General features: G+C 45.9%; 1 protein-coding gene across 4 annotated transcripts in view; it reads left to right on the top strand.

The window, feature by feature from the left end:
* Nucleotides 1–27,660, top strand: part of LOC111142039 (stabilin 2) — a 167,851-nt gene that overhangs the window by 128,613 nt on the left and 11,578 nt on the right. For all 4 annotated transcript variants that reach the window (XM_022494966.1, XM_022494965.1, XM_022494968.1 and 1 more), the window contains 16 exons: nucleotides 184–231; nucleotides 1,571–1,654; nucleotides 2,907–3,053; nucleotides 3,797–3,937; nucleotides 5,135–5,194; nucleotides 6,617–6,793; nucleotides 8,139–8,228; nucleotides 10,585–10,731; nucleotides 12,040–12,096; nucleotides 13,252–13,378; nucleotides 15,077–15,226; nucleotides 16,937–17,041; nucleotides 18,301–18,408; nucleotides 20,330–20,523; nucleotides 21,872–22,013; nucleotides 26,313–26,446. In XM_022494966.1, coding sequence (XP_022350674.1) covers nucleotides 184–231; nucleotides 1,571–1,654; nucleotides 2,907–3,053; nucleotides 3,797–3,937; nucleotides 5,135–5,194; nucleotides 6,617–6,793; nucleotides 8,139–8,228; nucleotides 10,585–10,731; nucleotides 12,040–12,096; nucleotides 13,252–13,378; nucleotides 15,077–15,226; nucleotides 16,937–17,041; nucleotides 18,301–18,408; nucleotides 20,330–20,523; nucleotides 21,872–22,013; nucleotides 26,313–26,446 — 1,911 coding nt within the window. The remainder of the gene's footprint in view (nucleotides 1–183; nucleotides 232–1,570; nucleotides 1,655–2,906; nucleotides 3,054–3,796; nucleotides 3,938–5,134; nucleotides 5,195–6,616; nucleotides 6,794–8,138; nucleotides 8,229–10,584; nucleotides 10,732–12,039; nucleotides 12,097–13,251; nucleotides 13,379–15,076; nucleotides 15,227–16,936; nucleotides 17,042–18,300; nucleotides 18,409–20,329; nucleotides 20,524–21,871; nucleotides 22,014–26,312; nucleotides 26,447–27,660) is intronic.

The raw sequence follows: 27,660 nt of genomic DNA, 5'->3' as shown, positions 1-27,660 counted from the left end.
TTAGTCGTTCTGAACATCAGTACAAGCCTGTAGATGGGGGCTGAAAAAGGCCCATCAAGGCAAATTTCCAACTGAAAGTATAGTAGAGACTCAACCTTAGAGCAATTGACCTGTGACAGCCCGGGATGGTTCTTGCATATAATCCCAGACATGAAGTGGCCCTGCCCTGTCTTTGTTTTCCAGGAGCTTCCCAGGAACCCAAAAACATCCCAGTACTTCTTCCAGTTGCTGGTAAGAACATGTGTGTCTGTCTCTAACTGTAGGATGTTGTCTCCAGCCAGATATGGGAAAACTGTAGCTTCTGGAGCTGGTGAAGGGAGAAGAAAGTCTGGGGATGTGGATTTCTGAGATAGGGTCCCTGCTGGTCATTCGTGGACTTCTCAGCCCTCAGGTGCGCAGCAGGAGTAGAACCAACACCCCCCTGGCCCAGTCGATACACAAGAATGCAGTGTGTGCAAAAACTGGAAGAAGGAAGCATTACTGGGGCAACTGGCAAACTCCTTGGGTGAAAATATTAAATTAGATCTCTATGCACATCATACCTCAGAATAAGTTCCAGATATATTGAAAAATGAAAGAAAAATCTAAACAAAGAAAATCATAAAACCCAGAAGAAAATATGAGTAGCCATAAGACCTTAGCATTGGCAAGAAGACAATTAGAAAAGCTAAGTCATTCATCTTTTTACTTACATTTGTATTATTATGTAATAATAATAATAATATATTAAGTATAATATAATAAATTATTATAAATTATTTATATAATAAATTATACTATATATACTATTCATATAATAAATTATACTATATATTTATTTATGTTATATTTATATATATTTATATATTTATATATTATGTTTATATAAAAATAAAATATGTAAACATAATATATAACATTTATATTATATTATTTATAGTTATATTATTATGTTTATATACTAAATTATAAATAGTATAGAAATAATATAATAAAGTAATATATTAATCTAATAATAATAATAAATTATATAAAATATTTGCATATAGAAAGACACTGGAAAAGAATACCTAAAAATAACGGGTGACTTCTAGGCAGTGGGAATATGGGTGATTATTTCCTTCTTTATACTGTATTTTCAAGTCTTTAATACAATAAGTACTTGTTATTTTTATAACCATGTAAAAATAAACATTATTTCAATGACAAAGAATGAGAATGAATTTGGGGTACCTGGCTGGCTCAGTCGGTTAAGCATCTGACTCTTGATTTCAGCTCAAGTCTCAGGGCTGTGAGATCGAGCCCCACATCAGGCTCTGCCCTCCATGGGGAGTCTGCTTGAGATTTGCTCTCTCCCTTTCACTCTGCCCTTCCCCTCCCCCACTCATATGCTCTTTCTTTCTAAATAAATTAATTAAAATTTTTTTTAAAAAAGAATCTGAGTGACTTTGAATCTGAGAATAAAACACAGATCACCCAATTCGGTTTTCCCTCCACTCTGCCACCATCAACTCTCTCTGCTATTTGCTTGAAGCACACCCCTCCATATTTATGTTAACTAGGTGACGTGGTCCTGCCTTCCTTCCCACAGGAGCACTCTGTGCGAGACCTGAGTGGTCCAGGCCCCTTCACTGTCTTTGCACCTTTATCTGCAGCGTTTGATGAGGAACCTCAGGTAAGCATGAAGCTCTCGGCAAGCCCAAGAGGTTTAGGACTGGAACCCAGTCTCTGGGTGTCACCCTGGAACCAACACTGGAGACATTTCTGGGCAGGAGATTTAGGATCAACTAGAGCTGATCAGCAATGGAATGAGCTGCCTCTCAGCATACAGACCCCTACAAAGGGACAGAATTTAAGTGGATTTGGGGTACAATGACCAGAGGTCCACTAAAAAACATTCCTGAATAGGAAAGGAGGTTGGAAAAGATCAACAATTCTTAAATGATCCAAACCTTCCATGGACCCTCCCCACCAAAAATAATAATAATAATGCTGGGTGAAAGGAATTTAAATGTCTTTTTTCTTGCAGACCTTATCAGAGACTTTACTGTTCTAACATTCACTAGGACTCTTCATGCTGGATTATCCATTAACATATAAAAATATAGCAAACATTTATTGAGTGTCCCAGACACTGTTTCTAGTACATGGCCTAGATTAATTCATTAAGTGTTCACAACAACCGTGTCAGTTGGGTGCTATTACCCCATTTTACAGTCCACAACATTGGCAGAAGTAACTTTCCCAAAGCCATATGACTAGCAAGTAGTGGAGCAAGGACTCAATCATAACTCCAGAGCCTACATCCTTCACTATGCACACTGCCTCAATGCATATATTTTAGACACCAGTAAAGCAGAGGTACAAAAGTACTTTCTGAAAGATGTTGACTTTTGATAATTTTTCTCTAAAAAGCATCAAAAGAGAGATCATGAAACAATGAGAACCTTGTGGGCCTTTTATTATTTTTTATGCTTTTTATTTAATGGTTAATATTGTTTGTGTTTTGATTTACACATGGAAAAGTATCATGATTTTTCCATATTAAAAGTTTAAATTTGGCCCAAGTACCTCTCCAAGGGGGGCAGGTGCTATGAAGCATTTCCCAGCATTTTTCACAAGAAAAGTCTTTTTTCAAGTAGCTTCTCACAGAACTTAGGGTCCCTGCCACATGTGTTGTGAAATGCTGGGCCTGGGGAACTCCAAGCTCCCTTCCATGTTGAGAATCTATGTTGGAAGCAGGAAAGAAATGAGGGCCACTTTCTCCCTCTTGTCTGAACAGCCTGTACCCTGTAACCCTGACCACCAGCCAGCCCTGACTGCCTCCTTCCCAGTCTGGGTGGGGAGAGTGGCCCCGGGGAGGGCCTGGAGGAGGGGAGAGCAAAGGCTCCTGGCTCTGGCTGGAATGCTCCCATCTTCTATTACAGATTAAAGACTGGGACAAACAGGGTTTCATGCCCCAGGTTCTTCGCTATCATGTGATTGCCTGCCACCAGCTGCTTCTAGAAAACCTGAAGTTGATCCCAAATGCAACTTCTCTCCAAGGGGAGTCCATTGTCATCTCCGTCTCTGAGGTAAGAGAGGCCACCCACCAGGTGGACATCAGGAAGACGCCCATCTTTCTTAGGCCTTCTCTCTTCTCTTCTTTACAGTAATGATAGTAATAACAACTAACATATGTTGAGTGATTTCTATATGCCAGTTTCCCAATTCTATATGCAAATTTCCCAATTTACAAATTAGGAAACCGAACTCAGAGAAGTTAAGTAACCTGTCCAAGGTCACACAGCAAGTAAATATTCGAGCTGGAACTGAAACTCAGAGATTCAAGCAGTCATCAGAACTGCTTTTGGTCAGGAGCGGGACAGGGATGAAAACTCTTGACCAGAGCTGGCCACGCCAGTCCCCTCGCTCCCCAGAGAAACAAATGATGACTGTAGAATCCATTGCCATTGCCGAGAGAAACCAGTGTGTGGTGGAGGCAGGAGGTGGTATAGAGGACCCATGTTAAAAAGGAAGCAATCTCCATCTGCTTGTTATTTCATGTTTGAGAATCACAGTGAAATGACCGTTGTGGTTGGTTAGCTGCTATTAACTTTTGCAGATGAGGTTACAGGGTCGCCTCCGCTTTCTTTTTATAATCATGATGAATAAATGGGTTCAAGGAACATAAGACTCTCAGATTTTGCCCACAGCTCTACTTAAACATTCACTTTCACGACAATTTAGCATGTTAATAGAGCTTTTGGAAAGAAGTAATTTTGTGTCTGTTTCTCTTGGTGCTCATTTCTTTTTTTTCTTTTTTTTTTAATTTCAGGACACAGTGTATATAAATAATAAGGCTAAGATCATATCCAGTGATATCATCAATACCAATGGAATCATCCACATCATAGACAAATTGCTGTCTCCCCAAAACTTGCTTTTCACCCCCAAAGATGCTTCTGGAAGGATTGTGGTGGGTGAACTCATTGTCATACTCTCAGCACATGTAACTCATAATAATCATAATTTATTATCACAATTCTGATTTTAAGGTATCATTTTGAAATGGTTTCATTTTGTTGCTTCAATCTCAAGCTACTATTATTAAAAGCCTAGTGAATATGATTCCAGTAAGAAGTAAATAGATAAAAGTCTAATTTAAATAGATAAATGGATTTTATGAGTTTTTCTTTAGTTTCCACAAGAACAGCTTGTCTTACATAGACTTGGAAGATGGAGAAATTACATAAATGGATGAGACACTTGATAGGTAGAAAGATAGATAGGTATGGGGCTCCTGGGTGGCTCAGTCAGTCAAGCCTACGACTCTTGATTTTGGCTCAGGTCATGATCTCAGGGTCGTGGGGTCGAGCCAGGGCTCCATCGGGCTCTGTGCTCAGGGTGGCCTCTGCTTAAGGATTCTCTCTCTCTCCCCCTCCCTCTCCTCCTGCTCACATGCACGCTCTCTAAAATAAACAAATCTTTTTTTTTTTTTAAAGATGATAGATAACACTCAAACCAAACTTGGAGTAAAACTCCTTTTCAATTGAAAGAAAAGACAATTTTGAATTTTATTGTTATTTATTAGTATTGGCCAGGATTTTTCATTGCAGACAACAGAACCCACTATACCTAGACAAAAAGGAGATCCTTAAGATATTAAGTTCATCACCAAATCCCTAAGAAAGCCAGAGAGCCAGATGCTACACAGCTGGGAGCAAAGCAGCTCAGAGAGACCTGCAAAGGGAGGAGCTTTGACTTTACCATGGGGCTGTCCTGACCTGTCTCCAGCCTCAGCACCGGCAACGTGCAAGTCCGAGCGCAGATGCCTCCACCATCGTGCTAGTCAAATTCTCCCTCCTAGCAGTCACAACCACCTCGTGTTGTTTCCTTCCACCAATAAGTCTGGTAAAAACCCTTGTGCTTCCTGGATGTTCTGTAGCCTAGGAGGCTGTAGCTGCGAGGCAGTCTGGGAAAATGAAGTGCTTAGCCCCCCAGCCTTTGTAATGCAGATAGGCACGGTACATCGGAGCTGGAGTGGGTACTGATGGGCCAATCCCCAGTTCCTGCTGCATTATCTTACCCTCATTCTATTTGCTTGAGCTTTTGTTAAAGTACTTTGTGAACTGTATGAAGAAAAGTGTCATTGCTATTCTTACTATCTTTGCAGCAAAATCTTACAACAGTAGCAACAAACCATGGCTACACCAAATTCAGCAACCTACTACAGGTAAAGACCTAGGGGATAACCTGCCTAAGGAGTTTGGTGTTTTGGAGGTTTTTTTGTTTTATTTTGTTTTGTTTGGGGTTTGTTGTTGTTATTGTTTTATTTTGTCATTTGGTGTTTTATTTGGGGCACTAGCCAACTGTTGTAGGATCTGTGTCGGGAAGTCCTGATTTTCTATAGAGCAAAGTCATAGCATTCCCACTCCATTCCCCAGATAGCGTAGGGTTTGTATAGCTATACACTGTACATTGGCTGAATTAGAAACTGAAGTATTTGAGGCTAGAGCAAGGGAATGGAACTAGAATGTGCCGGTCCCTGAACTAGATGCTTCACATCTGGAATTATGAGATGGGCAAACCATTAAAGAGATGGGCAAACCAAGGTGCAGATATGGAAAATCGATGCCTGTGCATAAGTAGAAATTGGGCTTAAAACTATATTTTTTTGACTTCAGACACTTTTCCCACCAATGAAACAGAGAAACTTCTTATTCAGATAAAGATTTCAGAGGAGACTCGGGGAGGGATAGGGTCCTCCAAGGTCCCCTCTCCTCCACCTACTCTGAGAAGTCCCAAGAGTGTTCTGAGAACACAGCCGCCATCTCACCTTCCCCACCCCTGTGGCACAGTCTACAAACCTCTGCCTAGTCCAGCAATTTCCAAAATGGTCTGGGGCTCACTCTCAAAACTTTTCAGAAATTTCAGAGATTTCTAGGTGCTCAAAATGAGACTCTCTGGGAAGGTTACAAACAGGAATCTTTGCCGGCTCACCCAGCCCCAAAACCCTATAGTCACCCTCACACCTGAACATCTCACCTGGTTGAACACAGGCTTTGTAGCAAGTTAGCAAACCTCTCTGGGGCTTGATAGAAGGGAATAATAAAGCTACTTCATAGGTCTGTTGGAAAAATTACAAGGACTAATGTATATGATGTACACAGGTTATAGAAGGTTCTCAAAATGATTCTTTTCCATTCATTGGACAGTTTCTTTTTTGAGTCCATGAGAGCTAAAAATCTTATAAATACATAGGAGTATCTCAATATTGTATAAGTTTCAGTTTTTTAAGTGAAATAGGGGGAAAATGCTAAGGAGGTCTTCCAGAAATTAAAGTATTTGGGCAATATTAACAACAACAACAACAAAAATCTTTATTAAAAGTGCTTTTTCTATTCATTAAAGCCCAGAATTTGACTGTTTTGTAATCTAAGAAAATAAGGGTCAGAATGGTTGAGGTGTGATGGGCCTCTAGTTTCAGGCTGTCACCCCTGAACCAGCTGGAGACCCAACAAGTCGCCAGGGAAGGCATGAAAGGAAAGTCCCCAACCCCCGCCCTAGGGGGGGGTGCTTTGGGTCTTAGAAAGATGCTCTGCCTTGCCCCCTGGCTGGGCTTTGCTGTGCACACACCCGACTCCCTGTGTTTCAGGATGTGGGCTTGCTGGGCGTCATTACTGACCCTATCCACACTCCCGTCACTCTCTTCTGGCCCAGCGACCGAGCCTTGCAAGCCCTACCCCCCGAACAACAGGATTTCCTATTTAACCAAGACAACAAGGACAAGCTGAAGGAGTATTTGAAGTTCCATGTGATCCGAGATTCCAAGGTATTTCCTTTGCATACAGATGGGGTCCATTCCAGGAATGGTCAGTGTGTCTCCACCTCTGCAGTGCAAAGGAGACCTGTGCAGCCCCTGCCCCACTCTGTGCTCTGACTAGCCATGGTTAATTGACCCCTGCAGTGTGCCATGCCTGCCCCGTTTCCCTGACCAACCCATATATATATATATATTTTTTTTTTTCTAACGTTAACCGGTACCCAGGAGCATCATTCCTCTGCTGCGCTGCAGACTGGCTTTCCTCTTCCCCAGGTCACATGGCAAAAAGGCTGTTGACAACAGTTCCAAGTGTGCCTAGGTGGGCTCATTCTCCTCCATTTCCAAAATTTCCAGGCAAAGGGCTGCTTCAGCCAAATGCGTCAGTGGTTCACTCCTGAATGGATCTACTGTGAGGGAAGCAAGATCTTACAGGCACATGGCAGCTGTTGCTGAAATCCTATAACTTTGCATTCTCAGCTAGAAGCCGTGTCTCTCCGGGAGTGAGTCTGTCTCGGCCAAGAAGGCCAAGGGCCCTAACTTAGGGTAATTCACAGGACCTGTGTTAGTGTCCCAGAGCTGCATTATAATGCCCACAAACTGGGTGGCTTGAAACAACAGAAATGTATGCCCTCAGAGGTCTCGTGGCTGGAAAGTCTGAAATCAAGGTGCTGAAAAGGTTGTTCCTTCTGGAGGCTCAGACGGAGAACATGTTCTGTGTTTCTCCCCTAGCTTCTGGCGGTTGCTGGAAATCCTTGACATTCCTTGGCTTGTCAATGCATCCCTCCAGTCCCTGCCTCTCTTGTGACATGGCTGTCCTCTCCCTGTGCATTTCTCTATCTCCACATGTCATTCTCCTTTTCTTTCTTCTTCTTCTATGAACACCAGTCATATTGGACCAAGGGTCCACCCGACTCCAGGGTGACCTCCATCTTAACTAATTACCTCTGCAATGACCTTACTTCCAAGTAATGTCACATTCAAAGGTAATGGGGGTCAGGACATCAATAAAACTTTTCAGGGGTCATAGCTTAACCCATAACCACGCCCTGCACCCTTTCCCCAAACCACTGATCCTGTCATTGGCTTCATACACCAGCACAGCCTCTGCTGTGGCTGCCCAGCATAGAATGGGCATGGAGGGGTGATTGGAACTGGCCCAGCTGGAGAAGACATTCCCTACGGAAAGAATTTCCTACTTCCTTGAGAGCCCGTGATGAGTCTTCCTTTTGATTACGTCTGCAGTCATTTTAAAGCTGGAAAAACTCCTGTCTGGATTTGGTCTGTTGGCAAAGCTCCTTCAGGTGCTTCTGCAGCCCAAATTTGGTGTATTAACGTGTCACCATCGCTCCTACAGATCTTAGCTGTGGATCTCCCCAGGGCCACTGCCTGGAAGACCCTGCAAGGCTCAGAGCTGGGAGTGACGTGCGGAGCTGGCAGTGACATCGTGAGTATACACAACAGTCCCCAACCACTGTCCCCTCACGGGAAGATTCATTTTTCCCTCCAGTGACAGCAAGCTCTTTTCTCTGGCTGCCTTCGGGGGTATTATGCTCAGAGTGAGTATTTAGATATGAAAAACTTGATAAATCCTGCCCCAGCACAAGCCCTGGTAGAGGGTGTTAGGGAGCCCCCCTGCCTTTACACTTGCCAGGAGCAGCTCTGGGTTGTTTTGTTTTGTTTTGTTTTGTTTTGTTTTGTTTTGTTTTGTTTTTGGAGCATTTATTTTGCAGTGTGAGACACTCCGCTGAAGCAGGAAAGCGTACTGTCATTCCTTTGCCTTCCTTCCCAGCCCCACTGCAAACTCACCTCTAGCCCCTTGTCAGCAGTCAGAGCCAGCTCTGAGGTGAATCTATTGAGATCCTCCAACAGAGAGAAAGTTCACAATTTTCACCTTCTCCAGCTAGTTCCCAAACCATATTGCCTCCCTGGAATTCCATACAATGAATGGGTCTGATGGGATAACAGTAGCCACATCCTGCATCCTGCATATCACAGACAACCCAAAATGACAGCGACTTAAATATACAAGGGCTGTATCTTCTCAAAAGAACTCTGGAGGAAGCCAAGCCAGAGCTAGTATGACGGCTCATTGGGGGAGCGTCTTCTGTTTCCTCTGTAGCATGTTTCCACATTTCCAGCCTCAGAATCACGTCAAGGTTCCAGAAGACTGCTGGAGCATGCAGCTCCAACCACCAGGTCCACTTTCTAATACAAAGGAGGAAGGTTTCGGGATGCAGATCCCAGCTGAGTTTTTTCTCTTCAAGGAGCCTTCTTAGAAGTGCCTGATGACATTCTGTTTATTTTTATGACCAGCCAGAATCCCTTTGGTGTTTGCAGTAGAGTTGCATTGAATTTAGAAACTGAATATGAGAAATGTTAGTATCTTTACATTCCAACTTCTAGAAAGTTATTCCAGTGTACTTACACTCTTGAGACTGGCTGTACTATTTCCATAGATCAAACTGGACACCTGTCGAAGAAGTATAATAAAAACGTCCACTGCTCATTCTGGGTGCCAATGTAGCTTCCAGAACACTTGGCAATGTATCATTTAGTCTGAGTTTTATAATAACCCTATGTAATGGAATCATTCGCCCTAGTGACCTGGTGAAAGCAATCAAACCACAGAGAAGTTCAGTAACTTGCTCACAGTCACACAGCATAGAAGTGGAGGTGGAGGATTTAACCGGTTTTCCTGTGTTCTTGCCACTGAATCACCCTGTGCTCCTCCCATCAATAGATGCTGAGATTTACCTTCTTTTTTTCTCTCACAGAACTTTCTTTTTTTTTTTTAATATTTTATTTATTTGACAGACAGAGATCACAAGTAAGCAGAGAGGCAGGCAGAGAGAGGAGGAAGCAGCCTCCCCGTTGAGCAGAGAGCCTGATGCGGGGCTTGATCCCAGGACCCTGGGATCATGACCTGAGCTGAAGGCAGAGGCTTTAACCCACTGAGCCACCCTTAACCCACTGAGCCACCCAGGCACCCTTCTCACAGAATGTTCTAAAAGCATTTTGATTCCTCCGGGGATAGGTGGAGATATATTCAGCAATTTCCTAGCTGGGTGAACCCTAAGGAAGAAAGTTCTAGAACTGTGGCAAGCAAAGTGAAATAATGTCTCTAAAGCACAATTTAGACAATGCCTAGTACATGTGAAAGAAGAAGTCACCATCATCATTATAGAGTTACAGCCCATCACTTGTATATCCTGAAAAAAAAGGTTGTGGCTGACTTAGCTAGGAGCTAGCACTAAGTAAAAAATATATATATACATATATTGCACGCCTGCTCAGGAAGTGGCCACATTACCAAAGTGGATCCTGAGCCACAGCCAGGTCAGGCCTGCTCCAGCCCATCACCCTCGCTGCCCCTGCTTCTACTTTGGTGAAGACAGCATGGCCGAGGGGCCGTGGGCATGGCTCAGGGGCTGGAAGCCTGGGTAGGCATGCCCACACCACCGCCCACCAACTGCCTGGCCTGGGGCAAGGTACTGAACCTCTCCTGTCTCTGTCTTCTCATCTGTAAACAGGGACCCTAGTAATAGCTGCTATCCTCTAGGTGTTGTGAGGATTAAAGGAGTTTGCACACGGCACTACTCAGCACCTACTACACGCTGGCTCCTTGCTGTATGTATCTAACTTCTATAAGAAAAAAAAAAAATATATATATATATATATATATAGTTCTTTTTGAGTCTTGCAGGTAAGGTGCTGCCACCTTCTATAGCCTTAGAAAGAAAAAAAGTCTGAGAAGGATTGTTGACTGTTCTCTCTCTCTCTCTCCCCCATCTCCCTTGCAGGGCGAGCTCTTCCTAAATGACCAAACATGCAGAATTGTGCAGCGAGAACTCTTGTTTGACCTAGGTGTGGCCTATGGCATTGACTGCCTCCTGATTGATCCCACCCTCGGGGGCCGCTGTGACACTTTTGCCACATACAATTTTTCGGTCAGTCCCCAAAACAGTACCATAATAGGAGACAGTTGGGGTACAGCCCTCACGACCCAGCATGGACTCTGCCACAAAACCACTCAGGGCTGGTCCTCAGGAAGCCCGGGGCCCCCAGAGATCTGAGGGCCAGATGATGGTGCCCTTCACACTCAGAACCCACAAGCATCTACTTGGCCCCACCCAGGCCTGGCACGTTCCCATTTATCCACCAGCCCACCCGTCCATCCTTTCGCCGTGAAGGAAAGAGTTGCTGGGACTAACTATGTGCCCATTATCCTACAACATGCTATTCCTTTTCAAACACACCTATCTATTCAGTCATTCACCCATTCATTCAACAAACATTTTTCACTATTCTGCCAGATGGGACCATATAAAATTGCCATATTTGGCAGGATATGATTATAAAAACGGCAGCTTCGTAGGGTTTAACCTAGTATTATATGCCACCCACTCTGCTGTTGAGTTACTCATTCATTCATTTGTTCAACAACAGTGGTTGAATGTCTGCCCTGGGCACTGCTTGTAGGAGGCAATGTCACATTTCACACTCATTCATCTGTCCAGTATCGTGTGTGGGGTACTACCTCTGAGCCAGCCATTTGGCTCCATTCATCTTACCTCTAAAGGAATCCAACATTACAAGTTGTTCAGCAACTCTGTGATGTAGATTTGGAAACTGAGTCTCAAAGAGGGAAGTGGCTCTCATGGCCGTCTGTGATCTGTTGGCTTGGGAACCTGTCAACTGGTAGGGATTCAACAAATATCCCAAGTTCTTGAGACACCAGGCAGCCGGAGTAGGAGATGAAAAAAACAGTTGTCCTTTCTGCCATAGAGGTTGTGGCCTCCTTAACTTCCAGAGTACATCTGCACACCTTTTTGCAGTTAATAGTTTCCATCAGCCGTCCCCTGAAGATCAGACAGCAGCAAGAATCGTTGTCTCTATCTTGTAGATCAGAAAACTGAGGGTCAAAGAATGTGACAGGCCAAAAGTATCATGCTGGTTTATAGTGGAAGGGGCACTTGTGTGCACATTTCCCACTGGACCAGATGCCTGAAGGACACTGTATAGCAGGGAACTTTTCACCTCAAACAACAAAAGCCAAGGGGTGGAGGGTTAAGACGGATCTTCAGAATTCTCCACGACAAAGTGGCCAGTGTGGTTGCTTTTGCATTCTTGATCACAGCCAGAATCTTAAAATCAAGATTAAGTTCTTGGTCAGCTCACCAAAGCATTAACCAGGGGTATACTCTTGGGTTGCCCAATATTCTTGACTTTTAAGCATTTCTTTTCTTGCATACTAGGGAGATTGTTGGAGCTGCGCCAATACGCCCAGCTGCCCAAGGTGGAGTAAGCCAAAGGTAATTATGAATGCAGTGATAATGTTTGGAGCACAGTGTTTGTCCCATTGTCAGACCCCAGTGTTCTGGTGGGTGTGAGTGTGTGTGCATGGGTGTTGTATGGTGGTGTGTTGTCTGCAGGTCGGTTGTATAAATGCAATCAGCATCATTCCTTTAACAACCAGGCATCCTTAGCCTCGTTGAGTACAGGCAACCTGTCAACCCAGTACCCACCTTCCAGGAACTGTCTACAAAACTCATGGGATTGTAGACTTAAAAGGGACTTCAAAGATAATGAGAATTATGCAAATCATAGCTGCATTTTGTTGGCTGCTCTCCCTGTCCCTGGCGGTGTGTTGGGCCCTTTATTTCTGATACATTACCCTCATTATACCTCTCTTAGGAAGCTATTATTTCTTCCACTTAGGAAAAAAAAATGTATCTCAGAGAGGGTACGCATTAGGACAAGACCACAGAGCTAGTAAGGAGCAAAGCTAGAATTAGGGCCCAGAAAGCAACCTAAGAGTAATGGTCAAGCCAATGGAATTTGGAGTCCACGGCCCTGGGATCCAATTCCAGTGGGTAATCTTTGGCTAATTACATCATCTATATGGTTTTTCCTCCGTGAAATGGAGCTAACAACTATTCTGTGTGTGGCTATTAGGAAAAGTACATTTTAAAAAGTACTTTAAAAGCACTCATTAAATATTGCTCTTTTACGTACCCCAAAGCCAATTTCCTTCTATTCTACTAGTAAAACCTCTAACAAAAACACACCTGCCAAACAAAATGGAACTCATACCTTCCCTACTGATGGTTAGGGGACCTTGCCGCAGACACCCCCCACCCCCTCATACCTCCCCCACACGATGGAAAGCTCTCTCTCCCCCACTGTCCTCCCAAGAGACTGCACCCTTTGCAAACAGCTCTAAGGGTCAGCAAGTCCTTCCTCTTAAGGCTAAGGAGAACTTCTGTGAACTCTAGCTCTGCCCCCTCCCCCATCCATCCGCCTACCTACACACCTAAGAATTCCTTTTCTTAAAAGGGCTCCCGGGCCATGGAGTCCCACTTTCAATTTGGGCAGTACCCAGGACCCTCCACTGGGGGCGGACGAGAGCCAAAGAGCCCAAGTCCGGGCGGTGGAAGGCGGAGGGTTAGTGCGCTTTCTTCCTTTAGGGCGTGAAGCAGAAGTGTCGATACAACATGTCCTTCAAAGGGTACCTGGAAGGCTGCCGGGAGCAGTGCACCATGGTGATACGGCTCCCCAGGTGCTGCAAGGGCTACTTCGGGCGAGACTGTCAGGGTGAGGGCGCCTCTTACCACCTCGCGATTCTGAAAGGATTGTGCCGTCACTGCGCTGTATCTGAAAGTACAGACGCTGTGGAGCAGGGGTGGGGGAGGGGGCGTCGGAATGCATTGCTCCCAGGACCCCCTCCAAGAAAGCATTCTAAAGAGTTGCTTAGCTTTCCTTCCACTTTTCCTTGTCTCATATTTTGTTCTTTACAGAGCTGAGATTCTCCTGTGCCTCGATTGTCATTGTGTTGTGCTTTTTTGCTCAGCAGGATCGCATCAGACATTTCCCACGGTGCTAGAAACACCGTATATCATTTCTGATGCTGGCCCAGGATACTGATGAGCACATGAGTTTAAATGCATAGAATTCTACCTTGGCAGGGTGCTGTGCTAATATGAGGTGTGGGGGCCATTGTTTCCTGAAACCCCCCTGTTATGGGATGTATGACATCACCTCCCTCTCTTACCTCACCAAGAAAGGGCTCCTTGCCAAAGAACATTTGGGCCCATCCTGAAATCTTTGTGTATAGATAGAACTTCTGGCCAATCATAACAAATGCCATGGCACTTCCCATTGACCACACACTGTTTTGATTAAGCACATTTATTGCGTTCTGCTTCCCATGTATAACAACACATTTAAACCTGGCAACAACCTCTAAGAAACAGATTCTATTTTTTCTTTAAAGATTTTACTTATTTGACAGAGAGATCACAAGTAGGCAGAGGGGCAGGCAGAGAGAGGAAGCAGGCTCCCTGCCTAGCAGAGAGCCCGATGCGGGTCTCGATCCCAAGACCCTGAGATCATGACCTGAGCTGAAGGCAGAGGCTTAACCCACTGAGCCGCCCAGGCAGCCCCTAGAAACAGATTCTATTTTTATCCCCATTTTTACACATGAGAAAGTTGAGGCAGAGAGAGGATAAGCAGCAGGCCCAAGATCCCACAGAGTGTCCCCAGAAGCTGTGGTTTTAACCACCATGTGTCCTCCATTCACTGTGATCCAGTTGAGAAAATTCTGGGCTGGGAGTACCCATGATCACCCAGTATCCACACTCCATCACTTGAGTGTGCACAAAAATCGGTGTCGTCCCTTACATTTGCTCAGTGCCTTATGTTTTCAAAGTGCTCTCAGTTACAGTAAACAATTTTTTTTTAATTTTATTTATTTGAGAGAGAGGGAGCACACACATGAGCAGGGGGGAGGGATAAAGGGAAGCAGACTCCCCGCTGAGCAGGAAGCCCAATGAGAGTCTTGATCCCAGGAGCCTGGGATCATGACCTGAGCCGAAGGCAGACACTTAACCAACTGAGCCCTAAGTAATGTATTTGAACCTCAGTCACAGTGTGGTCTCGGTCATCATCATCATCATCACCCTCTTCTAGAGCTAACAGAACTGAAGCTCAAAGAAATTCAGCCCAGATCTGCTCAAATCCAGGCCTCCTAACCCCAAATACAATACACGGTTTAGCCTATTGCTCTGCCACCGTAGAATTCTATCTGATACATTGAAGTTCATGCCCCAGAGGCCACTGGCTTGCCCTAAGCATCCGGTGACACTATGTGGGTGTGTCCCCAGGGCCGCGGTCTCTCTGGGATAATGGAGATGAGCCCCGCAGCTGAGGGCCGATCAGACTTACATTACAAAGGTGCTGAGCTGCTCTGGGTCTTGCGAGACTGTTGAGTCACTGCTGTGTCGTCTGTTCCAGCCTGCCCGGGAGGAGCCGATGCCCCCTGCAGTAACCGCGGTGTCTGCCTCGATCAGTACTCAGGCATAGGCGAGTGTAGATGCAACACAGGCTTCAACGGGACGGCGTGTGAGCTGTGCCTGCCAGGGAGATTCGGGCCTGACTGTCAGCGTACGTGGCTCCCACTCCCCCTGCTTTAGCCTGCTGTTCAGCCGTGTGCTCCCTGTCCTCGTCCACATCACCTGCCTGAACCAGTAGCATCCTCTTCCCCTCTCTCCCATCCCCTCACCTCCCATCTGCCTGCCTTGACATGCGTTTTTCCTCCCTGGATGTATTCCCAGTTGCCATCCACTGAAAGAGTCCTAGCTCTAGAAGTGAATTCACATCCCTTGCAGCCATCAAGACAAGCTCTGACTGAACAACACTCATTCAGTCATTCAACCAACATGCATTTAGAGTCCTTATTAATATTGACAGCTCATGGTTACAGTTAATGTTTACTGAGCACCTACTATGTGCCCGGCAGGTATGTTTTGTCTCTTACTTAATCCTCACAACTACCCTTCGTGGGAGGTACCGTCATTACACCTACTTACCAGATGTGGAAACTGAGACACAAGGGGGCTAAGTGACTTGCTCTAAAGCCAGGAATTGTTCTAAGTTGTAGGGATACAGTGGTGTTGGGAGGGGGCCAAACCCCAACTCTCAAGGAATATATACTTGAAAACAAAGGTAGTTAGTTATAAAGGTATAAAGAGAAAGAAGCGGGTGAAGGGAATGGGGAAGGCAGGGAGGCACTATTTTAGAAGACATCTCACACAGGGAATATTTGAGACAAGACTGAAAAGAGGTGGGGGTAGGCATGAGGATCTCCAATGGTAGCTCTGCCCAAAGAAATTTTCAGTCATGCTGGATATAGTCTATAACTCTACCATCAGGAATGGGAGCCACTAGCCACATGTGGCTGTTGAGCACTCAAAATCTGTGACTAAAGAACTGATTTATTGTAATTAGTTTAAATTTACACAGCCACATGTAGCAAGGACTACTGTACAGAGCAGTTGCAGACTAGAGGGATGGCTTTTCTAGAAGAGAAATGAGCCAGTGCAAAGGTCCTGAGGCAGAAGTGGGTGTGGCATGCACTGATGGTGGCTGAGCAGAGTGGGCAAAGAGGGAGAGAGGAAGGAAATGAAATCTGAAGGCCACCAGAGACCAGGAAACATAAGAGCTTCCTGGCAGAGATAGCCCTTCATCTATTCTAAGTGTAATGGTGGCCAGTGGAGGACTGTGAATGGAGGAGTGCACTGAACAGATTAGAAAGGATTGCTGCAGTTGCCCGGAAGAGAAGCTACTGTAGGAAAGCAAGAGCAGAAGCAGGGCCACCTCTGGGGAACTGAAGGCAACAATCCAGGTGAGAGCCGGTAGTGCCTTGGGGCAGGGGTATAGTGCTCAAGATGGCAAGAAGAGGAAGACTTGGTACATATCTTGAAGATTTCACTGTTAAATAGATTCTCTGTTAGGAGATCCTATAAGGTTCTCTCCTCTTTCTATTCTGCTACATACGCTATGACGCCCTCTACTTCTGTGTTTATAACACTCACCATCTTTATAATTACATGTTCAAAAGCCAGCTACTCCTGGACTGTAAGCCCCATGAGAGCAGGAACCTTATGTTATGTTTTTCACTGTAAGCTCATTGCCTAGTCGTGTCGGCCCCATGATAGCCACAGACTATGTTCCTTCGAATGAATGAATGAAAACAATGACATAAGCATGATCCTCCCACACTGACAACACAGCCAACAGGTGGCCAGTGAGCTGGCTGATAGGATTTCCATCCCTGATCACTGGTTTCCGATCCCCCTCCAATTTGTTTTACAGCTTGTGGCTGCTCAGCCCACGGACAGTGTGATGATGGCCCCACGGGCTCAGGGCAGTGCTTCTGCGAAACGGGGTGGACTGGCCACTTCTGCGACATTCAGACAGGTGTGTCCCGGGAGCGGTCAGCTGTCTGCAGCACTGCGCCACTGAGCAGCCTCCCAGAACCTCCAGCTGAGGTTGGGGGCCTGTGCAGCACCAGAAAAAAACAACAAAACGGGTGTTTCCTTTTCCACAAGGAAAAGACGGTTTGGATACATGGCCCCAGGCCTCAGGAGGTTTGGGGACTAGAGGAAAAACTGGCTGAAAAGATTTAACTCAAACCCTTGAAACCAGCACACAGTCCCATGCAATCACAGAAGGACCCAGCTTGGGCAGACAATACAGGGTTGGGCAGGAATGGTCCCGCAGAATCACGGTCCCGGGCGCACACATGTGCCAACAGACGCAGAGTGGTTTCACAGAAAATGCATGGTCCTGTGGAGTCCGGGATCTGAACCCCAGTTCTGCTAGTTGCTAGGTGGATGGCCTGGGATAACCCACCCAGTCCGGGCCTCAGTGCACTCACCCACAAGAGGAAGGGCCTGATCAACCCTTTGCAGGGGAGGGGCTGTGAGGGTCGGAGATGGTGGTTATAAAGGGCCCCGCATGTCAGACACTAATGAGAGCTGCCATTATCGTTGTCAGTCATGATCCTCATCATCATAATCTAGATCCTTCCTGAGCGGCCAGTTTTCTGAGGTGCCCCCGTAGACCCTGAGACCTGACTTCTGGTGGAAGGTCTGAGATGTGAAGGTTGAATTATCACTGTGAACCGCTGGGGGCAGGAGGGCATGATTAAGTTCTCCCTATGGGCTTAAGCAAACTGCGATTCCAGAATCCCTGAGCTTCCGTTCCCGCACCGCCCCTCCTCCCCTGACCACCCACGGCTCTGCGCTGCCTGTTGACACGGTCACCCCATTCACCCACCAGAGCTCCAGACTTCCCCCAAGCTGAGCAGTGCCCTCAGAAGCCCATGGAATTTCTCCTCCAATCCAGTCATCTCCTTCTGGACCTTATGCCTGTAGGGCCAAAGAGCTAATCTGCTGAATTTATCATTGTTGAGGTATAAGGTTTTAACTGATTGCCCATAGAAGTGACATATTATAGTTTAATCTGAATAATATTGTAGAGTTAATGTGTTAATACTACAGAGTAATTCTGGAATCTCAGAATCTCCAGGCTGGGAGGAAACTTAGCAAATCACCCTATCCTCCCACTGGAAGGGGATACTTCTGAAACACGGGGATGAGCCAGACAGCGAGTCTCGGTGCGCCCAAGTCCTCACACCACAGGTACAGCATGAATGGTGACCTCCTTGTTTGCAGCCTTGCCCCCTGTGTGCACACCTTCTTGTTCTGCTCACGCCACCTGTAAGGAGAACAACACGTGTGAGTGTAACCTGAATTATGAAGGGGACGGAATCACGTGCACAGGTAGGTCCTGTTGGTACGTGTGTGAAATAGGGTTGGGCAGGAGCAGAGTGGAACTTGGTCACAGTGGCTAGACTTCATCCTGGCCCTTCCATTCCTGCCTGGGTCATTTTCCCCATACCTACTCTCTCTGTGATTCAGTATCCTAAGTGGGTTTGCTCATGCCTGACCTGCTCACCATCCAGGTCATTGTTCTGAAATCGCTTTGCACACTCAGAATGATGCACCTTATTGTATAGTGTTTTTGTAACTCTATAGGGAATCCAGCCTTCAAAAAAATTTCAGAAAATACCTTACAGTACTAAAAAAACTAGCAGTTACTTTCATCATTTGGTGAGAATCACTCTGACCGTTGCCATGTCTGTCTTTAGTAGTTAAGACATAGGTTCAGCCATGCAGAGACCCAAAGGGACAGTGGCAAAAACAAGGCAAATGTTTAGATGTTTATTTTTTTTTTAAAGATTTTATCCATTCACGTGACAGACAGAGATCACAAGTAGGCAGAGAGGCAGGCAGAGAGAGAGAGAGAGGGAAGCAGGCTCTCCGCTGAGCAGAGAGCCCGATGCGGGGCTCAATCCCAGGACCCCGAGATCATGACCCGAGCCGAAGGCAGAGGCTTTAACCCACTGAGCCACCCAGGCGCCCCTAGATGTTTATTTTTATCTCATATAGTAGTTTGAATGGAGCCATCCAAAACTAACATAACTCTGAAAGGACATCTGGGATCCCAGACTCCTTCTATCTTGTTGCTCTACCATCATTCACGTCCCTGGCCTGAGATGGTCATCCGGTACATCCCCAGCAGCAGGATGGAGAAGGCGAAGAAGGAGGCAAACCTCCTTCCCTTTACCTAGAAGTCGGTAAAAATTTTGTCTGTTCTCAGGGCATAGGCTGGAGGCCCATCACCTGTCATACCTAGTTGCAAAGGAGCCTGGGAAATGTAGTCTTCCTTTAGGCAAACACGAGCCCAACTAAAAATTTCTTACTATAGAAAAAGGAGACAACGGATATTGGGAGAAATCTACCAGCCTATGCCACATGTACTTTCTAACTTCTTTCATGCATAAATATGTAAATAAAGATACATAGTTTCTTTACAGAAGTTAGTTCTTGTTATACCTGCTGTTTTGTAATCTGCCACAAGGCAGTCCAGAAATAGGCCATTTATCAACAATGGCAGCAAAGACCCAGGTTCTGTCTTTCCACTCTACTGTTCTTAGGATGAGGCCTTTTGTCCTCGTGTTTATTCTCTCAAAATTTCAAGTGGCTGCCATGACTCCAGGCAAAACCCAGGCAGGAGAAATCAGATAGCTTTCTAGCTGCTCCTGAGGCTAAAGCTCATCTAGTATTGGGTTGAAATTTGGGAGATTATGAAAACAAAGGTCCTAACGGGTAGCACAACACAGTGGGGAAAGTATGAGCTTTGGGCGTCAAACCAAGTAGGGTTTAAGTCCCTGTCCCACCACATTATCACCGGGGGTAAGAGAGTTAAACTCTCTGGGTTTCAGTGTGTTCATCTGTGGAGTGAGGTTAACAACGACCATCTCATGAAGTACTCCAGAGTACAGCAACTCCACACACACACACACACACACACACACACACACACACACACACCTGTCCTAACATTAAAAACTCAAACTCATTCAGAAACCTAGCAAAGTGGAGCCTAGAGGTATGTGACAAAGGAGGTCACAGGTGCACAGAGGTCATCAGGCCTGGTCTCAGAGGCTATCAGCCACAGGATTCTAGTGTCCCCAGAGGCTAGCCCAGGGGCTATCGGGAATGGGGAAAGGAGACCCCTACCTGCTGGGGCCCATTTCTTTCCCAATGCCCCTGATCCCAGGGTGACCCATAACCCCCGTCTGAAGCTCACATTCCACAAACCGTGGTTCAGTGAGCCCTCTCCCTTCTGCTCGTGCAGTTGTGGATTTCTGCAAACAGAACAACGGGGGCTGTGCGAAGGTGGCCAGGTGTTCCCAGAAGGGCACAAAGGTGTCCTGCAGCTGTCTGAAGGGCTACAAGGGGGACGGTCGCAGCTGCACAGAGATAGACCCCTGTGCCGATGGCCTCAACGGTGGGTGTCACGAGCATGCCACCTGCAAGATGACCGGCCCGGTGAGTCTCTCTTGCCCCCGGGAAACTTGGGAGCGGTTCTGCATCTGGCTCAGCCTCGCTTCACTCTGCTCGCTCTTCGGCCTCCTCCTCAGCTTCCTTCCCAGTGCACTCTACGTCCTGTCAGGTCTGCAGACCGAATGCCAAGTGGCGTCCTAAGCAGAAAAGAGACATGAGGAGGAAAACCAGTGAAATCTACATAAAATCTATTGTTTAGTTCATAGGAATGTGCCACCATTCATTTCCTAGTGGCTTTTTGTTGTTGTTGTTGTTTTGTTCTGTTTTGTTTTTTGAGAGAGAGAGAGAGAGAGCACGAGAGTGGGGCAAGGGGTAGAGGGAGAAGGGAGGAAGAAGCAGACTCTCCACAGAGCAGGGAGCCCCATATGGGACTCAATTCTAGGACCCCGGGATCATGACCCAGGTCAAAGGCAGACACCTAATCGACTGAGGCACCCAGGTGCCCCCATTTCTTAGCTTTGACAAAGATACTGTGATTAGGTAACGTGAGGGAACATGGTGAAGCATATATGGCAACTCTTTCTGCTATCTTGGCAGCTCTCCTCAAAATCTAGAATTATCCAAAGTAAAAAGTTATTAAAACAAAATGTCAGTGAAACGTGGGGGGAAAGTGCAGGTTTGGACCCCCACTCAAGCCGTTTTAGAATGGGATCAGTGCCCTGGTGCCGGGTTTATCTGTTGGGAAGGGAAGTTGGTAGAAGATAATGTCCACTGTGGTCCTAAGTGTGAACTTAGGACTCAGAGTCACTCTCTGAGTCTTAGCTCTCCCGCTTACACTCTGTGGCCCAGAGCCGGCTACTTGATTTCTCCCATTCTCTGTTTCCTCATTTGCCTGGTGAGTCTAATAATACAGCCCTCATAGAATTACTCAGGGATTAAGTGAGGTCATTCAGTGATTGGGCAAGTGCTCATCAGGCACCTGCCGTGTGCTGTTGTCAGAGCCAGGGATGTAGCAATGAAATGTGAGGAGGGAGGGGGCAATGCTCTGGGCAGAAACAGGTGCACGAGATACTTTCAGAAAGTACCAAGCACCTGACCAAGAGTCAGGCAGAGTATGAATTGGGCCAGTGTGATAGAAGGGATGAGGAGGGTTGCTTTATTTAATGGGTCAGGGACGCTGTCTCCGAGGAAGCAACATTTGAGCCGAGGGGACATTTCCTCATGAGTCTGTACAAACATGAGACATGGCAATGACCTAATTGCCGCTATTTATAAGCAAAGCATTTTCCTGGTGCTTCAGAGCATCTCCTGTGCTGGATGGGGACCTGCAGAGCACATCAGGGTCCTGGAGTCCTAGAAGAGGGGCTTCTCATCTCTTCGGCTCTCCCTACAGGGCAAGCACAAGTGTGAATGTAAAAGTCATTACGTGGGAGACGGGACAGACTGTGAGCCAGAGCAGCTGCCCATCGACCGATGTTTGCAGGACAACGGGCAGTGCCACGCCGATGCCGACTGTGCCGATCTCCATTTCCAAGGTCAGTGTGGCTAGGGGGTCACTGGCCTTCTGGCCTGGGGAAGGGATTTGCCCAAGAGCAAAGGGGAACAGAATTAAAAGCCAGGCCAAACAGCCCAAGCATTGCCCAGGACCCAGTGCCCAGGAGGTTGCAGACTTTGGTAGCAGAGGACTGGAATAATTCATCTCGACTGGGAGCCTTAGAACTAGGAGGGAGCTCAAAGGTCATCCAATGTGAATCTTCCTGAAACAGGCTTTCCCCAAGTTGCTTAGCAACCATCGGTTGGAATTGAATCTAAGGAGCATAGTTCAGGGTTTAAATAACAGAGGAAGCACCTGCCACGTGCAGATGCAGCTTCTGAGCGGTTGTTTTGATAATACACATCGATCGGCATGTGTGGCGTTCTCTTCCGAGGCTGATCTGAATGGCTTATAATAAACCCACAAGTAACATAAAACTACGAATCACAACACAACAAAGTAGAAAGCCAAATGGGAAGTGCAGAGGTGCGGGTGATCTTCAAGCCTCAAGGATGAAATCCACAAGGGACGCAGCAAGGTCATTCTGAGCCAGAGGGACAGCAGTGGTTCAGAGGGAGGGATGGCAATGGTTCAGAGAGCAATTCAGGGTATTATATATTATAGCCAATCAAGATTTATTGGATGTCTCTGACTAGGACAGGGTTGTTTTAGAGACATGGTATTTCTAGTGAGGCAGTTTTTACATATCTCAATAGTAACTACTGAATTAACACCTGATACATACTGTTAATCCGTTCGGACTGCTACTATCGACTGAGTGGCTTAAAAACAACAGAAATGTGTTTCTCACCATTCTGGAGCCTGGAAGGCTACGATCAGGGTGCTGGCATGGCCATCTTCTAGGGAAGGCCCTCTTCCAGGTTCTGACTGTTGTCTTCTTATGTCCTCATATGGCAGAAGGGCTAGGAAGCTCTCTGAGGTCCATTTTATAAGGGCACTAACCTGGGACACCTGGCTGGCTCAGTCAGTGGAACGTGCCACTCTTGATCTCAGGGTTGTTTGTGCCCCATGTTGAGTGTAGAGATTACTTTAAATTACACACACACTCACCCCATGCAAGAGGGCTTTCCGCTCATGACCTGTTTACCTCCCAATGGCCCCACTACCTAATACCAACACATTGGGAATATCACCCCATGAATCTGGGGGGACACAAACATGCAGTCCATAACATGGGCCAAATTCTAAGACGCTTCAGATCCCTTTCGGGGATGAGATAGAAGAAATGTAAGCAAGGAAAATACACAGGATATATGACATTGTCTCCTTGCAAGGGGATTCCCAGTGTAGCTGAAGACATTTTTTTAAATTGATAAGACAAGGAAAGGCAAGTCACGGAACCGAAGACAGAAGTTTATCTTGTGCTGATGGTTCAACTTAAAAAAGAGAGCGCAAGAATAGAAGAAAACTAAAAGCAGGGACTCAAACAGATATGTGTATGCCCATGTTAAACCAAAAGGTGGAAACAACCCTAGTGTCCATCAACAAATGAATGGATAAATACACTGTAGCTTATCCATATGGTGCGATATAATCTGGTCCTGGAAAAGGAAGGAAATTCTGGCATATGCTGTAACATGAATGAAACTTGAAACCATGTCACGTGAAATAAACCAGACACCACAGGATAAATATTATGGACATATGCAAGGGATCTATGACAGGCAAATTCATAGAGACAGAAAGTAGAGTAGAGGTTACCAGGGGCTGCAGAGAGGGGGATGGAGAGTCACAATTTGATGGTGACCACGTTTCTGTTTGGAATGATGGAAACATTCTAGACATGGATAGTGATGTTGGTTGTATAACATTGTAAATCTACTTAATACCACTGAATTGTACCCTTAAGATGGTCAAAAAAGTAAATTGTATGTTATGTATATTTACCAGTGTAAAAAAGTTATTTTGAAGAATTGTCAGAGATGGGAAAGATCCCTAGGTAAGATGAGAGAGGGAATCCTCAGAGAAGCTTAATAGAGGCCTGGGACTATGGCGGAGACTCAAAAGATGTCGCAGCAATGACCTCAAGGTAATAGGGTCTCAACCAGGAAGAAGGGTGAGCTCAAGGCAGCCCTATGGCCAGAGAAGTAATAAGTAAGCCACATAAGGTTTCTAGCTCAAGAAAGCAAACCCAGCGTGGTTGTGTTCAAGCAGATGGGAAGCAACATGGTGCAACACCTGAGAGATTGGTTGGGGACATTCTATGTTCAAGGTGAGGCTACCAAGCAGAAGGATTCTATAAGCAGTTGCTATTTAGGATGGGTGCCGAAATGAGCACCTGGGACCAGGGACGTTGATCTGCGAGCCTTTTGCCTCAAAGGGTGAAGTCAAGAAAGTGCTTGGCTTTTTTCTTCAGGACACAGTCCACTGAGCCAGTCCTGCTATTCCCACAGCTGACTCACAGGTGGAAATCTATTCGGCTCTTCTTTTCCGGGGGGGCTTTTCCCTTCTGCTTTCATGAATGCCAAGAAAGAGACAGGAGTGTTACTAAGTGACTGGGCATCAGAATTGGACCCACCCGCTGTTGAAGCTGAGTAGTTACCCTTAGGAAGACAGGATGGTTTGGGGATAAGACCTCGGCTTTCCCTGTGGGCATGGTTACAGAACCATGCCACACTCGGGAGGAAGTGCCTACTCTTCCGGTTCAGAGGAGGGCAAACTGGTACACCCTTCATGGCAGCCAATTGGACGTGTGCTGAGAGCCTTAAAATAATTCACGCTGAGACTTAGTAGCTCCATTTCAAGAAACGCATTGAATAGACACACAATCTAATAAGGAAATATAGATAGACGTACCATCCCAGCATTACTTTGCATCATAAAAGATTACAGATAACACATATCTAACAGTCAAGGTTGATCAAATGCACTGTTACATATCCACTCAGATGCCCTATTAAGAATCATGTTGCCTTAGCAACATGGAAAAACATCTATCCATCCTTCCCCAGACTGTTGTGCTGGGAAGTGTCTGCAATTCAGATAGGGCTGACAAGATCATACAACCTGTGGAATGTTCTGCCGGACTATGGTAAAGAAAGACCTTGAACTTAACTCTTTTTGGTGTAGAAAGTGACCTTTCAGTGGCATTTGCTAATGAACTTGATGATGTAAAGATATACTCGATTCTTGAACTATTTCTGGTCTCTGCATTTAATTGCCTGGCTAAAAAAGATTTCAGCCAGGAAAAAGTGATAAATCTTTCAGTCTCTTAGGGGAGAATAGCTAGAAAACTTTTTTAAGGACAGAGTACAATCAGAAAACATAGAGTCCTTGACAAAGACTCTCTCTCTCTTTTTTTTTTTTAAGATTTTTTTTTTTATTTGTTTGACAGAGAGAGAGAGATCACAAGTAGGCAGGGAGGCAGGCAGAGAGAGAGAGGAGGAAGCAGCCTCCCTGCTCAGCAGAGACCCGATGTGGGGCTCGATCCCAGGACCCTGAGATCATGACCTGAGCCGAAGGCAGAGGCTTTAACCCACTGAGCCACCCAGGCGCCCCGCAAAGACTCTCTTTAAAGTATTTTGTCATGGCTGTAAAGTTCACAAAAAATTATTCAATTATAAGTATTGAGGGGGAAATGTTGTTGCTAGAGAAAATTTATAACATGGGGGAATAATCATGATTCAATGTTAAGTTTTTAAAAAGATTTCTAGGGGTGCCTGGGTGGTTCAGTGGGTTAAAGCCTCTGCCTTCGTCTCAGGTCATGATCCCAGAGTCCTGGGATCGAGCCCCACATTGGGCTCTCTGCTGAGCAGGGAGCCTGCTTCCCCCTCTCTCTGCCTGCCTCTCTGCCTACTTGTGATGTCTCTCTCTGTGTCAAATAAATAAATAAAATTTTTTAAAAATTTTCTAAAAACTCTATAAGCAGGACGTTGCCACATTTGTAATGTATATGACATGTAAAGGAAGAGGTAAAAAGTCTAGAAGAGTATGAAATTATGTCAAAATAAGTTACCAAAAAAGAAAATAAAAATTCTTTAGGGGAAGTATGCCAAAATGTTAGCCCTGGAGTAATGATTATTTCCAGGGAATAAGGTTTTAGGTGATTTGTATTTTTTTTCTTACTTTGATGGATTGCCCAAATTTCTACAATAACATGTGCCGTTTTTGTATTGAGAAAAGAAATAAATATTTTAAATGATGTGCTTCAATCTACCTCGAAGGGAAGTGGCTCTCCGAGGCCCCTGGGATACAGCTTGTCTTCTGCTTTGCCAGTCCTTTCCTGGGAACCCTGCCAACCAGGCGGGCTGACCTACGATTGCTGTCTTTTCCCTTCTAGATACCACCGTCGGAGTGTTCCATCTCCGCTCCCCACTGGGCCAGTACAAGCTGACCTTTGACAAAGCCAAAGAGGCCTGTGCCAACGAGGCGGCAAGCATGGCAACCTACAACCAGCTCTCCTACGCCCAAAAGGTGGTCCCCAGTTGGTCAGCCCCACGCAGGCAGGGTCTGCAGGGGACAGGGTGCAGCCTCTTCTTAACACGAGGGAGACCTGGGCTGCTGCCTTCTTGGAGGGGAAGGAGGGTGCTCCTGGAGCAATGGTATCAATTCATCACATCTGTCGGGCATGTACTGTGTGTCAGGCATTGTGCAAGTGCTTTGTTGATAACCCTGTCCATCCATATAACATCCCCGGAAGTAGGCGTCACTATTCCCATTTTACAGAGGGGGCAACTGAGGCTCTGAAAGGTTAAGTAATGTGCCCAGGGTCACCCAGACAAGAGGTGGCAGATCCAAATGTAGCCCTTACTCCAAAAGTCTGTTCTCTACCATGACATTTAACTGCCAAGGCAGAAGCACAGACTGGGAGTGCATGTCCCACAGCTGAAAACCAGAAAGAGCTCCATCGCCAGAGGCCTAGGAACTCCTTGAACGCACAAAATATCTGAGGGTCTCTTAAATGTCTGGCGGGGATGTGAAGGTCATAAATGGGGATTGCCCCAGCTCTTGGCAGCAACCAGATAGGAGATGGAGCTCTAGCAAAGGCTACTCTCTTGGCCCCCAAAACCAGAAGCCCTGCGTATTTGGAAAGGCCAGCACCTTGGAGTTACAGGCTAGCAGTTGCTCCGCGGGCGTAGAGGAGGCAACTGCCTACACAGTATGATTCTAAGGCCGCTCCTTCAAATTCCCTCACCATCCAGTCTCCGCCTTCCTTCAGACCTGGCATTTTTTCACCAAGGAACAAAACCTCTGATGCCAGGCCCCAGCGTATTGGAGGGTCTGAATTTTTGCTCTCCTGCTTGCCAATTTTGTGGTCTTGATGAGGCCATGGAAACCTCTGTTCTACTTGTCATGTTTGCATAGGACTAAAGGTAATAGGCACTATAGTGACTGGTGTACTCCGTTTTTAACATTAAGAGCTCTGGAATGGGCTGCTCAGGTTTGAATCTCAGTTTAACTACTAGCTAGCTGAGCAAGTTACTTAACTCCTTTTTGCCTCAATTTTGTCAATTATATGATGGGGATTTTTTTTTTTTTAAGTTTCTATCTTATAGAGTTGGTATGAGAGTTAAAAGTGCTGACACAGGGAAAGCCCTTACAACAGAACCTGGCCCAGAGTAAGCTCTCAATAAGTATTACGATGATGATGATGATAATGATGGTGATGATAGTGATGATCATGGTGA

Source organism: Enhydra lutris, unplaced genomic scaffold (genome assembly GCF_002288905.1).
Source record: "Enhydra lutris kenyoni isolate GAN:26980312 unplaced genomic scaffold, ASM228890v2 scaffoldscaffold7, whole genome shotgun sequence".
Classification (NCBI taxonomy): Eukaryota; Metazoa; Chordata; class Mammalia; order Carnivora; family Mustelidae; genus Enhydra; species Enhydra lutris.
The sequence above is the reverse complement of the archived record's forward strand: the minus strand, read 5'-3'. Positions and strand labels throughout refer to the sequence as shown.